The sequence below is a fragment of the Diadema setosum genome, chromosome 8, assembly GCF_964275005.1.
Source record: "Diadema setosum chromosome 8, eeDiaSeto1, whole genome shotgun sequence".
Classification (NCBI taxonomy): Eukaryota; Metazoa; Echinodermata; class Echinoidea; order Diadematoida; family Diadematidae; genus Diadema; species Diadema setosum.
Genome location: NC_092692.1, coordinates 25,779,446 through 25,794,433, shown reverse-complemented (window position 1 = coordinate 25,794,433; position 14,988 = coordinate 25,779,446). Strand labels below are relative to the sequence as shown.

The 14,988-nt window shown below is 40.8% G+C and overlaps 1 protein-coding gene across 1 annotated transcript in view; it reads left to right on the top strand.

The window, feature by feature from the left end:
- The window catches only part of LOC140231386 (serine/threonine-protein kinase SMG1-like), a 77,881-nt gene that overhangs the window by 39,932 nt on the left and 22,961 nt on the right, over positions 1 to 14,988 (top strand). Inside the window, exons 41-56 of the mRNA XM_072311513.1 lie at positions 954 to 1,065; positions 2,109 to 2,279; positions 2,895 to 3,029; positions 5,184 to 5,377; positions 6,088 to 6,244; positions 6,759 to 6,842; positions 7,438 to 7,538; positions 8,116 to 8,269; positions 8,805 to 8,924; positions 9,957 to 10,234; positions 10,764 to 10,937; positions 11,786 to 11,952; positions 12,638 to 12,705; positions 13,148 to 13,252; positions 14,013 to 14,098; positions 14,735 to 14,955. Coding sequence (XP_072167614.1) covers positions 954 to 1,065; positions 2,109 to 2,279; positions 2,895 to 3,029; positions 5,184 to 5,377; positions 6,088 to 6,244; positions 6,759 to 6,842; positions 7,438 to 7,538; positions 8,116 to 8,269; positions 8,805 to 8,924; positions 9,957 to 10,234; positions 10,764 to 10,937; positions 11,786 to 11,952; positions 12,638 to 12,705; positions 13,148 to 13,252; positions 14,013 to 14,098; positions 14,735 to 14,955 — 2,327 coding nt within the window. The remainder of the gene's footprint in view (positions 1 to 953; positions 1,066 to 2,108; positions 2,280 to 2,894; positions 3,030 to 5,183; positions 5,378 to 6,087; positions 6,245 to 6,758; positions 6,843 to 7,437; positions 7,539 to 8,115; positions 8,270 to 8,804; positions 8,925 to 9,956; positions 10,235 to 10,763; positions 10,938 to 11,785; positions 11,953 to 12,637; positions 12,706 to 13,147; positions 13,253 to 14,012; positions 14,099 to 14,734; positions 14,956 to 14,988) is intronic.

Below are 14,988 nucleotides of genomic sequence, written 5' to 3'. Positions count from 1 at the left end.
GTGAGTGCTCATCGCGAAATCGGGCACCCCGCTTAAAGGGGCCGTGTTTGCTACTCCCAACCTGTCACGATTATGCGATGAATACTGTACAAACTGTTTTCAATGAAATTTTTTGTTATTCTTTCCATCAGTTGCGAAAATCCTGATTGTAGTATGGGTGGATGTAAAGATACGGACTGATTTTCAGAGGCTGCAGATATTGTGCCCTGCCTCTATTGATTGTACCACAATTTTATCCCTGCCATCTTCAGTATATTCCAATAGTCAGTTTGATTTTCAACATCAGCTGTCGTTAAATGTTTTATATTTGGAGTCAGAAGGGGCCTGAGCTCTTGATCCTAGCAGAATCTTCATCAGAGACAAAATGGCAAACATACTGGGTAAACAGACACATGGACTACACACAAGAAGCACTGTCAGGGAGGAGCTAGGGACACAGAACAAAGAAAACAAAAGGGGTAGGTTAGGTGTCAAAGGCAGGGATCCAAACAGGTATAAAGGAGGGGGATTAAAGCAAAGAGGTAAGCATACAGAAGGGAGAGGTAGGGCCAGTGATAATCCCAAGGATCATTGAGGGTAACCTGTGAAAGATGAAGATGATGAATGGGTAGGCAACATCAGAGGAGATCAGGAAGACCACAAAGGTGAAGAAAAGGAAAAGGGTGAAATAATGACAGCATGAGTGAAGGGGGGGGGGGTTCATTTGTCAGGATATCCTGTCAACTGAAAATTTGTGGAAGGTTTGCTTGGATTATCACATTATCAAAACTGTGCTCAAGCGAAGTCATGTATTTTAATTCCCGTACCCATGCCTTATGTAGCAGACCATTATGAACCAGTCATGTGACTGGCCCTCTCTAGGTTACAGTTCAGCAAGATGAGTATTACATGACTGTCTTTTCTTTCCTTTTCTCTTCTTTGTTTGTTTGTTTTTGTTTTTGTGTTCCTCCAAGGCGTCTTGAGAAGCTGGAGGAGGAGGCTAAACGTGTGGTGAGGAATGAGAGTCTGGAAGCCAGACAGAAGAGAGCACTCATGATGAAAAAACACCAAGCCATCATGAGACCAGTAAGAGACACTACTAGTATGTGTGGGTGTGTTCGGGTGTTCTCCTAAAGCATCCCGTACCGTATCATACCAGCGCTAGAGGAGCGCTCAAATGCTCCTAAAGTGTTCCATACTATACTATAGTGAGCCAAAAGTGTACCACTTCCCAGTGTGTGCCAAAAGTGTACCAAAACCGCACCAGAAGTTGGCATGAGAGCATACATATGTCACAATGCAAAGAGTTCATTTCTTTCTTTGGGACATCTGTAAGTAGCTTCAGCACACCAGGTGAATGACCCCGTTGCTACAAAATGTGTGACCCTCTCTAAAAATAAGTCATGAGGTACGCTTTCTCCATAGAGCGCTCGAACACTCCAGATTTGGCACAGTATGGTACGGTTCACTTTTGAGCATTCAAATGTGGCCTGTGATGTCACATTGTTTCACTCACTGCCATGGAGAGTACTGAATTTAGGAATTCTGTTTCTCATTTAACCCGTTGAGGACGAGTCCCGAGTATACTCAGGCAGGTGTCTATGGGAAATGCATGTTGTAGCAAAATCAAACCGTCCTCAATGGGTTAATGTTGTAACACTGATGGGGATTTTTTTTTTTTTTTTTTTTTTTGAGGGGGGGGGGGGAGGTAGGGCAAAGGGCAGTTCGAATACTTCCATTAGCACTTCCTAATCTACATTTCACCTCTAAATTAATTCCTGTTTTCATTTTCATGGCTTCATCTGTGTTCCTCATTTCATTTCATTTCTTCTTGGGAGTGTCTCATGAGGAATTCAACATAGTTAGTATGATGTTAATCACCCGACAATAAAAACAAAATATGTTGTGTAGCAATTTATATACTCCTTCTCAAAACTCAGTAGCATTTTGATCTGATTGTGTACCATACTTCTAGTATCTTGCAGGTGAAATGGTTGGTGAGAACTACAAGGAATTGAAGTAGATTTGCATAAGGCCTACTGCTTTTAATATTTTCACTTCCAATTTTGATATATTCACTTCTGATCAGGAGTTTCATGTGTATTTCTTCCTTCATGTCGTGGCTTTAGATTGTCTTCACCTTGGAGCAGCTACACAGCATCACTAGCAAGCAGGCAGAGACTCCCAATGAGAAAGCCTTCCAGGAGACCTTCCTAGGGCAGCTAGAGCTGGCTATCAAGGCCATCAAGTACCCAGAGAACCCTGAGCAGCCCCAACCATCTTGGGCCCCTTTCAAACAAGTGAGTGGAGAGATACAGAGTGTACTTCCTGCAGAAATAGGTGTACTGTTCTTACTGTAGTCAAAATTTATCGCAGTGTCTGCTATTGAGGTGTGTGAATGTGATTGCTGTTTGCTTAATTGTATGCACTGGGGTAGGTAGATAGAATACGGACTGGAATAGATAGAATATGACAGTCAAGTGCAAAGAAACAATATGGAGCCATAGAGAAACTCTATAAAACACCTTAGGTCTGTGTGTATGTGTTCTACTCTGTTTTGTCCTTCCTGTGGTCTCTATTCTGTAATCATTATGTTATCATTCAGGACATCTCGAAACTTATTAACCCCTAACAGTACATGGAGGTTATTTGATGACATCTTGCTTTGATTCTTCAAACAGAGCTGAAGTGACTTTCCAATGCCACTTTACTTTCTCAGTTCCGTGAAATTTCACTTCCTTGTTTGTTGAGTCCATATGTTAGGCCAAAGATCTAGATTTGACACCTCCCTCTGATGAAATATGTGTGTACTCAAAATCAGCTAAACTCTGTAGTGACAGTTTTCATAAAAATTGGTACTTGCTAAGGCACTCTAGTCTTTTGTCTACTTTGTGTTGTGTTTCCATACCCACCAGCTTGGCCACATGCTGCAGCAGCGGTCCAATCGCCGCTCCACGTTCCTCCTCCAGATGAGTGAGATCAGTCCCAGACTGGCCAGCATGAAGACCACAGCTATCCCTCTCCCTGGACAGGTCTGCCATTCTAACCAGGTAAGCCCATGTACTCTACTTCCTGTAACTTTAGTGAAGATTGGCAGAATTGTGCCTGTACATTCCAAATATTCAAATTGATAGGATTGTAAAGACAGTCATATTTACTGTTGCTTACAGTTTTAAACATACTTTGTGTCTCACAAAGTTAATAAGCCCCAGGTCTTATAGAAGCAGATCTTTATTGACATGAAATCCTTGTAATGTTTTCCAAGTACAGGAAAATAGACATAGGTGGAAAGATCTATGTACCATCCTTTTTGTGTGTGTGCTTGCTTTTGTGAGCTAATGCTCTGAAATTAATGACATAAGAAGGTATGGTCTAGTGTACATGTGATGATGATTATAAATGACCAACAAGTGCTACAATACTCTCTAGTCTTTGGAGTTTTACATTTTTGTTGTCTCTGAACAGGTTATTTCAAAACTTGACTAAAACTGAACACTCTCTATAGTTGATAAACATATGTGACCCGCGACAACGGTTTCAGGCAAAAGTCGCAAGAGCAAATTCCCTCCTAGGCGGGGTTCAAAGATTTTGACCATTATTTTTGTCGATTTTGGGTTTTTGCAGAAATAGAATCTTTGATATGTTTTCTACATCTACACCAAATTTCATAGCATAAGACTAAGGTTTTCCCATCGAAAATAGAATTTCAAACACCCTATGTTGGATCGCACTCGTCAGTTTCGATCGTCTTTCGAACGCAGCGCCAATATGCCCAGTGTTGCAATGGCGCGGCATCTCGCGTGCGATTGGCTAATGCGTCGCACACATTTACATAGTTTGGCTTTCGGAGTACGTCTTGCAGCGTTTCCGAAATGTCTTGTCCACGCATGCATGCTCCATTGTTGTTGCTACAATAGAGACCACCAGTACGCTCTCTCTGTAGTGTATGCTCTTCGATTGGTTTTCTAACCAAGCTTTTCTACAGCGCAATGTTCGACAACGGAAGTGAAACAAAAAGTGAACAGCAACACTAGGCGGCAACTTCCAACGTAAAAACAGATATGATGGGGAACATGGTTTGAACGTATCAGAGTCGCAAATCGCCACACAAATCGTGCAACGTGTGATCGGAAACTCACTTTTCAATTGTGCTGGTAGTAAATATGACAGCAGGCTTACTCAAAAGACAGCAGAAGAGAGGAAAGGAGCGGTCATAAATGACCAATATTCAAATACTAAACGTCAAAATTGCACCAAACTAAGTAGAGTATTTTTTAATATTTTTTTATCGCACAATGCAGCACATGCACGTCTTGAAAAACAAAACAAAACAACAGGTAGCGTGACCTTTGCCCTCTTTCTGCCTTTGAAAGGGTCCCAAATGATGAAATTTACAACACACATTGACCGCAATGAAAACGTGATTTGTAAAGATGTGGTTACGAATGCGCCATCTGCTCCTGTGATGTGTACACAGGGGCATAGCGTGTGGATGCATTGCTTGATACGTGCACATAAAGTACACACGCATTAACATAACCAGAAAGCTTGTAGATATCGTATCCGCCATCTTGAAAGAGGTACTGGTAAACAACCCGAGCGAAACGCATTGTGTATTCGTTCGGCTCCATACGCTGAATTCCGAGTAAGGTGCCCGGGAAATTTGACTCTCTCAGTGAGCCAATCAAAAGCCGCTGTGGTTGCTAGAGGGGGAGCTTAATCTCGATTGGCACCATCGTACGGATGGGTGATTCTCGCCTCGCATCGCCGCTCGGCATTGTCTTCGAGCAAGAGGTGTATTTTCAAAGCCTGTTTTCTCGCAATTTTGTCAGGCTAACAAATCAAAGTGCATTATATTTCGCTTTACATGACCACTTTCGGTGCCGGAGAATACAAGTATTTTATATCAATGCAAAGCTTAGGAAATGGGCAATATGATTGAATGAAAAAACAAATTTTCAAAATTCCCGACTTTTGCCTGAAACCGTTGTCGCCGGTCACATATGGCACTTCATTGTATCAAGCAGTATCTACCTTGTATAATGGGAGTGTGAGAAGTAAAAAATAAAAGTTGTGTTAGGATGTCCCTGAAAATTGTGATGGATAATTCACCCTTGAAACAAAGAAGAAATATGCCTTAACCATAATTAAGACTTTCTCTAGTGTAGCTGTGACTATATGAAATCAATCACTGCTCTTTGTAGGTTGTCCACATTGAGTCATTTGTCAACACTGTCAACATCCTGCCAACCAAGACCAAGCCCAAGAAGCTGGTGTTCCAGGGCTCCGATGGGAGGAAGTACACTTACCTCTTCAAAGGACTCGAAGACCTGCACCTGGATGAGAGGATCATGCAGTTCCTCTCCATCGTCAACTCCATGTTTGCCAGGAACAAGAGGTTGGTCCTATTTTCTATTTCGAGGAGAAAATACATCAGATAATTTTGTATTGGGTGATCACAGTAATACAATACCAAACACGTAGTAAAAAACTCAGGCAATTGCAACTGATTGACAAATTGCCTTACATCAACATAAGTAAGCACCAAATTGATCAGTGTGTTTTAGTAGTAGCCATGACAAAAGAAATCATGGGCACAAATACTCGAGCAGGATTCGAACCTATGACCTGATCTCCGGACACGAGTCTTGTCCACTAGACCACCCACCTTCTGCCTGATAGCTAGTGCTGGTTCTACATGTAGTCCCTATAGCATGCAGCGGGTACTAAATAATTATTCAATTTGATGAAATTCTTCTGTCATTTTATTGCAATTTGCATGTGTAGTCAGTGTCACAAATTTGTCTTTTTCACAGAAAAAAAAATCTTGTAATATTACTCATTGATTGCTGTGGGTGTTTCATGTTATTGAGTGTATCAAGACAGAGAATGTTTGTTTTTTTTTTCTCTTAATAATTTTCAAATTAAAAGTGAAGTGAAAGAATTTGTCCTGCATTCAAATCCAGTAAGGATCACTATGCAAATGATGGCGCTGTGATATGACCAAGACACAGTATGAAAAGGAACCTGGAGAACCCAGAAATTTGAAGATGTCACTTTAATTGCAATATGCTCTCATTGCCGTCCTCTTTCCTCTTGACTTGGCAGGCAAGATGCTCCCCTCTTCCATGCCTGCCACTACTCTGTGACCCCCCTGGGTCCCCGATCTGGTCTGATCTCGTGGGTGGATGGAGCTTCCGCACTCTTTGGTCTCTACAAGAGATGGCAGCAGAGAGAGGCCATTGCTACTGCGGGTGCCTCAAAGGTTAGTTGGCATGGGTGATTAAGATGTCAGCCAATCTGGGTTTTTTTTTTTCTTCTTTTTTTTTTCCCCTGGAGAGATGGGTGGGGGGGGGGGGATAGGGTTGGGAGGGGTGTCTTGAACCAAATATACTAAGCTGTGGTATGGACCAGTAGAGGATGTGAGGTAGTCGACTCTTGATATAGTTTTAATGTTAGCTACATACTCCATGCAAATATTTTTGTCAGCAAGTGAATGATATATATTTTGCATCAATTAATGCTGGTCACAGTATTCAGTATTAACCTTTTTTTATTTTATTTTTTTTTATAAACAGTAATATGTAGAACAGGTAAATGTATTTGACATGATGATATGAAAATTCGTGTGATTTTACCATGCTGAGCAGTGCTACAAACATAAGGTACTAGAGCACAGATTAAATTCCATATAAGTCACTTCAGGAATGATAAATCTTTTGAGCCCTTGATAATGTTTAATACCAAACTTTCTTCTAACCCTTGCTGGATATCCGTAGGCTGGAGATGGTTATGTTCCACCACCTGTCGCCAAGCCCAGCGAGATCTTCTACAACAAAGTCACCAAGGCCCTGAAGGAGGAGGTTAGTTGATTCTAATTCTTTGTCAGCAGTGACCACCCATTAAGTTCATGTATATACTTTACCAATTTTCTTCAACTTACATACTTCATTTTAATGTCTAAGGGCTGCTGAGTTCCTGAAGACAGAGAAGAATTGATACAACTTGTATAACAACCACAAATGTTTCCTTAAGATGAGTATCAAAATGGGAGTTTATTTGAAATGTCTCCTTGGGGAGTAATAATGTCTGTGAACATAAAGGGAAGATTGCAACTGATTGACAAATTGCCCTACATCGACGTAAAAAATCATGAATTTGAATAAAGGGAAGATGCCTGTAGAATTGAAAGATGCACAGATGACATTTGGGGTATGTTTGCGTGTCTTCTATCTAAACAGGGAGTCAGTTGATAGATCAAAAGTTGATATGAACCTTGCAAAAGATAAGTTTGTTATGACCCTCTTCCATGACATTTGAACATAAGTGGTAGCAGTTACCATGACAATAGGTAGCTAGCTTTCACAGTCTTGATTAACCGCCATTAAAGTTCCATATTGTCCTATGTGCAGTAAGACCCCAGAACAAGATGTGGTTGTTTGGTTTGTGTTCACACAGGGTCTTCCAAGCCACACTCCCCGTAAGGACTGGCCTGTGAGCATGATGAGGAGAGTCCTACAGGATCTGATTGATGACACTCCAGACTATCTCCTGGCCAAGTAAGAATCTCTTTCCAACAAACCCAACAAGAAGTCGCACTCACTGACTTTATGTGAGGACTCAGAATGGGTGAAAGGGGTCAATCTAGTCAGTCTTGGGTTTTTCATATTTTCTGAAAGAGCAGTACTTCTACATTACTTTAAAGTTTCGGAGTTTTCTAGAACATTTTTTTTTTTTTTTTTGTTGTTGGAATAGTGTTATTAGGTGTGTCTTAGAGGCCCCTTTTCATTTCTTAAAAACCCTTTACACACTCTTCACTTTCAACTCTTGTTCAGCTTAATCTGGTAATCCCTTCATTGTTGCTAATTATTGTGGTTTATGTGAATCTGTTGAATAGAATGACATCAAGTGGGCAAAGTATGAGACTATCGACCCAAGTGATCTTGTGATAGAGGCCAGTCACATTTCACGTGCAAGACAGATAATTGATATGACAAGGTCCCTTGAATACCATTGTTGATGATACAGCAATGCTTACAGTAGTATATCAGAAGGGCCCATGCTTGATTGGTCTAATGTAGTGGTCAGACAAATATTGAACTCTTCCCCTGTCCCCTCTCACCACGTCCCTGACAGGGAGCTGTGGTGCAGCAGTGGCAGTGCTTCAGAGTGGTGGCACCTAACCCAGGCCTTCAGCCGCTCCACGGCTGTCATGTCCATGATTGGCTACATCATTGGTCTGGGAGACAGGCATCTGGACAACGTACTGGTCAACTTCCTGACCGGAGAGGTAAAGTAACTCTCTCTCTCTATGTTTCCGTGGCAACAGAGCAAAGAGTTAAAAAGTCTGTGTGTTGTCTTCATCTTCATGTATAATGTTAAAGAGTGATGGATCCTGCCTTGCCTGTATGGTCATATTTTCATCACCAAATAAAAGGGAGATTTACGATTCCACCAACAATTTGGTTTTGTAATGAATTTACAGTCTGAGTCACTATCATCATGACATACTGTTGTTATTACGATTGTTGAGAATCATTTACAAGAACATTAATTGTAAGATGAAGTATTAGCACAAAGTTTCCAAGCTCCTACATGGATTTGATTGTGTTGTATTGTGCAAAATTAGATTACATTAGTACATGTTTTATGTTTATGATAGGCTTTTGGCACCCCACCCCCCCCCCCCAAAAAAAAAGAAAAAAGTAAAGCACTGCGAAACATGTAGAAAATGAAGCCTGATGATACAGAAGATACAAGGCATCATAGATTTTCAATTATTATAAATGCCTTGTGATGTCTGTCAACTCTTTCTTGTTTTCCAGGTGGTTCACATTGACTACAATGTGTGCTTTGAGAAAGGGAAGAACCTACGAGTCCCTGAACGGGTTCCATTCCGAATGACGCAGAATATCCAGGCAGCTCTAGGGATTACCGGGGTTGAGGTGAGTTCGATTGAATTGCTGCCTGTCACTCATGACTGTCTCACTAATTTGTCTTCAGCTATGTCGAAGATGTCTTGCACTGAAAAGTTGTTTGTTCTTCTCGTTTTCTTCCATAATGTGTGTCAGCTCAATATCTAAACTTAGAAGACAAGTATGTAGTTGATGTTACATATTGTATGCATAGCTATCATTTTGTGCTCTTTTTTTTTTGTCAATTCTTTACTCCCGTTCACATCAGTAGATAAGCAAGGAATGAAACTGATTTGAAATGCTGGCAGTCAACACAGAGGAATCAGAAATGCATTGTATCGTACTATACAATGTTGTACAGTCACCAAGTAACATATGAATGTTGTTTGTATTTATCAAAACAAATTGATGGCTCACATTGAAGGATGATTTATTGTTATTGCAATAAAGGAGATGAGTATGTATTACATATATGATGACTGGCGGGGAGGGAACATACTGAATGTTCCACCCGAAGGGTTTGAAATGCTATTGAGGGAGGTTATAGCCTCCCGAAATAGCATTTCAAACCCTGAGGGCGGAACGTTTGGTACATGTTTCTGACAACAAAAGTCATCATCTGTTATATTATATGGGTTAGTCAAATACGATACGTCAAATGCGTCAACGTCAACCACCAGCACAATGCACTCGATTGCTCACATGATTGCGCAGAGCCAAATTCACTGTGTGCGTGTGGTCCTAGGCCTTCTGTCATTTGTTACGTGAAAATGTTTTCCCATGGGAGAACATTACAAGAATGTTCGCCCATGGGCGAACATAACGAATGTACCTCCATCATGTGACTGTGTTTAGCCAATCACTAACCGGTATTTGACTAACCCATTTAATATAACGAAATGTATACCTTCGAGCAATTCAGTAAAACTGCCTCACATTACCATTACTACAATTTTTGCCTTCACAGTAAGTTGGCAAATTTGTTTGAACAATACCCCATGCAATAAAGTGGAGAGAATGTTAATCAATTTGTAAAATGATGTGGATCCTTGGACCACTCAGGGCAACTTCCGTCAGTCGTCTGAGGAGGTGCTGAAGATCATGCGCAAGGGACGAGAGACCCTGCTGAACCTGCTCGAGGCCTTTGTCTACGACCCCCTGGTGGACTGGACCACGGCCAACGACAGGGGCTTTGCGGGAGGCATCTACGGGGGTGGCCAGGTCAACGCAGGAGCCGTGGCTGAGACTGGTCTGAACAAGAAGGAGGTGGAAGTTGAAATCACCAGGAGCCTCTTCCAGTCCCGCGTCTTTGAGATGAAGGAGGCATGGACTCAAAACCAGTCAGTTTTCTTACTTGTTTTATCCTTTCCTAATGATTATGTTTTAAGAACTTTGGGAAGAGTGTACAAGTATCAAGATTTTGCTGATTCTCCCAATTTGTTTGACACCACATGCTATGCTGAGTAGTCTACCGCAAGAGGCAGTAACAGCTTAAAACCCTTATTACAGTGGTATTGTGACATGACAAACTTGTCAGTTATTTCAGATTGTGTCGGAGATGCATATGCCTGACACAGTGGAAAGCCATTTATAGACAATACACTTTTTATTAGGCAATCTTTGTGTGTGTATATTGCTGTGGGTGGGTTTTTCTGTTTTTGTGATTTGATTTGCATTGAAGGGAAAGAACATCTTGTGGGTGGGTTTTTCTGTCTATGGATGGGTGTGTGTGATTGATTTGCATTGGAGAAAAAATCCAGTTCACAAGAAAGCGAGGGAGGAAAAAAGGTTTGTAGCCCTTCTACTAGGGAAGATGTGATTTGATTGATACATGCCTGTATTGTCTGTGTGGCCCCTCTCTCCCTCCAGGGATGACATGTTGGATGCTATGATCAAACTGGAGGAACATCTAGACACCCTCCTGGAGGATGTGGAGGAGAAGAAGGAGATGAAGGATGATGTCGATAAGTTTGAAGGCTACCTGGAAGAGATCCAGAGTGCCATGAGGGACAAGGCACATCCCATACACACTCTCAACGAAAGGTCAGATTTCTCACTCACTCCAGACTTTTCATGGCCTGTTACTTACAGTTGAGGGTTGCTGTGTGTATGGTAACCTTTCGTATGGTTGACACGTTGTAAAGATTCCTGTCATATTTGCATTTAGTGGAGAGCTGCTATGCATTTCTTTGTATGGTTGTTTATTTGAGTAGTGAACATAAATGAAGTTAACTCTGACATGTGTGCACTCACTTATAAGAGGAAGGAAGGATGACGAAAGGTGTATGTCTGATGGAGAAGATGCTTTGAGAAGGAAATGGTATTAAGAGAAATTAATTGAATCAAATGACAGATCCTCAGAATTTGCAGTTTAATAGATGAGAACAAGGAGTCACAACGTGAGTTCATTGTTGTCTTTTCAAGTTTGTGAAGGAATCATATTTCTCTCTCTGGGAGGATGTGTAATGTACTATCATTGATATTTTATTATCTGAATAATGAGGGAAAATCTGCGTCTTGCAAGAAAATGTGAAATTATTGGCAATGCAGACAGACAGAGCAAATAAGGAGGCATGCAAGCAATGCCACTATCATGTGGCTAGTACAACTGTACTAATAAGTCCATACTAGTAGTTTGCTGTAGTCATTTGCCCACCGACATTAAAATGGGCATTAATTTCATATTTGTTGGATTGAATCAACTTCATTGTAATTTAAATTTTCTTACAGCATTTTTGATTTTCTCTGTGTAAATTTGATGGAAAATTCTCCATTGGATACATTTCTCTTCTATGAAAGTTTACAGTGGCATTTAAAGATTGAGGAATATGCTGGTAGTTTGAATTTGATCATCTCACTTTCTTACTTGGGTTTAATGATCGCTTGGACAGGTACCGAGAACACAGGCAGCTGTTGGAGGCGAGGGATGGTGTGCTGAAAGCAGTGGATGCCCAGCTGCAAGACTTGTACAACCATCACATACAGCACCAAATAGCCCTGGGGGCTATCAAGGACCTGGAAGCTCTCAGCCAACAGCTGGACCAGCCACTGGGCCTGGGTGAGAATGGATGGAGGGAGGGAGAGAGGGATGGAGGGAGGTGATGTGCAAAATGAGATTTGATGAGTGTTAGAGGGATTAATTACTGCTAGAGGAAAGGAAAAATTGAGTGTAGAATGAATTGATGAGGGTGAGATTAAAACTAGTGAATCCTAGATTAGTGGAAGGATAAAAGGAGTGAAGATAGAATGGATGAATGTGTCTTTAAAGTGGAACTAAATACTGGCTCATGGTGGAGTCAATTGTAAACATTTGTTACGATAGATTGAGTGATGAATTATGAAATGGATGAATCTTGGAGGGACATCAAGGTATGGGAAATGGGAAATACATACAAAAACATTTCTACTTAGGTCATTGTTTTGGTACAGGTATGAAGTCAATTGAGGTTAATCAGTGAATAAACTTGTTTGTTTTGATGACAGGACTGTGATAGTAACTGTAAACTGAAATTGATGTATTTTGTTCCTGTGTATAAGAACTTCTGTCATGAATGAATTTGATACAGAGCACTGAGTGATGAGAGGCTATTGGAAAATACTGTGAATCTAGAGGTACTGTATTTTCCCTTTCTAAATGTCTTTGTTCATAACTCAAGTAAGATTGGCTGAAGTGCTGTTATGGTGTCATTTCCATCAATCTGACTGTCAACAATACTTACATTATCGTCCTTTTATCCTTAAAGGAGCGCCAAGCTATGTACCAGCCGTTGGTTTTCTACAAAATGCTGGCCAAGCACAGATCATCCAGCAGGTATGACCCAGTGATCACTCATCAGGTGTAAACATTCATAAATTTATGTCACTGTAACATGCACCGTGCTCTTCATTAAGAATGATGGACTTCAAAAAAATCTAGACCCTAGACTAATCTAGATCATGCATTATGTAGGGAGATCTCTGCAGAGCAATTTCTGTCTTGGTACAAACAAATGGCAAAAGTCCCTCAATGCGGTATTGATATTTCAAATGATTTGTTACAACCACAAGGCTACCCCACAAATTTCAACCAATTGAGTTCTATTTTTTATTTGTGTAATTGACGAGTTAGGAAGTTGTATCGTATTTTGTAAGAATACTGAAGTACCAGCAGACGTTGTAACTCCAAATCTCTTAAAATTGTCTGTAGTGGAAGCTTGCCATGGAGATGAATCAACATTCTCTCTCAATGCGCCCATGATAACTTTGTATCCCAGTGTGAACAGGCAGAGAATGATGTGGAAAAGACACTGAAGCAGAGGCGGGACCTGGTCATCTCTTGCCTGGAGATTCTCAAGGCATACTACAGTGTGGTTGTATTGGTATGTCCCTAAATCTTACCCATCATGAGACATGTAATTCTGTAAGCTGTCTCTATGGATAGTTGTTTAAAAAACCCAAGCTTTGTGAAAGTTTTGAAAGTAATGATTCTGTCTGGCTGTTGTAGCACATTCTGTTGCATTCAAATGCAATAGTACACATGTTTTCATTTGTGTAGGCAATAAAGCCTTCATACTATGGGAAGAAATTTTCTGCCATGTCATGCACATATTTTGCATCGTATAAAACAGAGCATAAGGACCTGTCAATGAAGAAGTTACCTGTTGCATAAAAACTTAACATTGGGCTCTAAAAGTTCATTGACCCCTGCCTGTGAGCTTTGCATTGCTTAGATTTTGAAAGATCTTTTCAGATTGTGGCATTACAGCTTCTGCCATGTCTTGATAGTTTTTGTTTTTGTTTTTGTTTTTTTTTTTTTTTTTACTAAAATCCTACTCTCACACATTGCAATTTTAGAGGACTTTAGAATGGTCTGTGTTATATACTGCTGTATGTACATATTATGTACTATACTTTATACTAATTTATAATGTATACTAAAGATGATCTTTTCAGATTGTGGCATTACAGCTTCTGCCATGTCTTGATAGTTTTTGTTTTTGTTTTTGTTTGTTTTTTTATACTAAAATCCTACTCTCACACATTGCAATTTTAGAGGACTTCAGAGTGGTCTGTGTTATATACTGCTGTATGTACATATTATAATGTATACTGTCACATCACTGCTATTTCCTCTCTCAGTTCCCACCAAACTTCTGTGAGATGACTCGCACCTTTGTATGGCATCACTGGCTTCAACAGCTCAAGCAGTCTTTCTCCTCTGAGAGGTGGGTGGATCTCTCTTGATAGGACAGATGTGACACCTTGATCATGTCATTTATCCCTTCCCTTGTGTGTCAGAATATTTTGCTGTCACGTAACGGTAGTACACCCTTTGTGCAGGTGCTTAGTTATCTTGAAATGGTCACTTACAGTGTAACCCTTGCTCTGCTTTATTCGCCAATTAGTAATTAGCTTGGAGTGCTTTCATTGCCGATTGACATAAATCTCTAGAGACTGATTTTCGTGTGTGTGTGTGTGTGTGTACAGCGGCTAGACAGACTGTGACTGTGCTACTCGTTCACCTTTACTGAAAATGGTTGCCATTTCTGTGCTAAATTCAAAACTCTGTTTAGACCACATCTGCTGACGTCCAAGGTATTGTATAAAACAGATAGTGTATGGTCTTTACTCATGCAGAACAACATTTTACACTTGGTGAAAGATGAAGTGCACTATTCAGCTCGGCTTCGCTTCAGTTGAATAGAGCACCTCTATCTTTTACCTCGTGCAAAATCTCGTACCATCGCACTGGTGACCGTTCACTATTTGTATATAAGGTTCTTAGCAAACCTAATCTGGAAGGAATACTAACTTGTTCGTGATAATCACTTTCTTTCATCCACAAACCCTCCCTTTTTCAGCTGCTCAAGCATTCTAGCCAATCTGCAGTCTCGCTATGCCCCGCCTACCCCAGCCCGTATCCAAGAGGTGGTTGCCTTGGAGATTCAGCTACATGAATTTGTCGCCCTGGCAAATAGTGCCCTCGGCATGGCTGCTGAGTGGAACATGAATGGCATCGATGTGGTCAAAGCTCAAGTTCAGATGACACAGATGACTGATGATATCGATGTCTGGACACAAGGTGGGTGTGGTCACTATCGTTACAGGTGGGGCA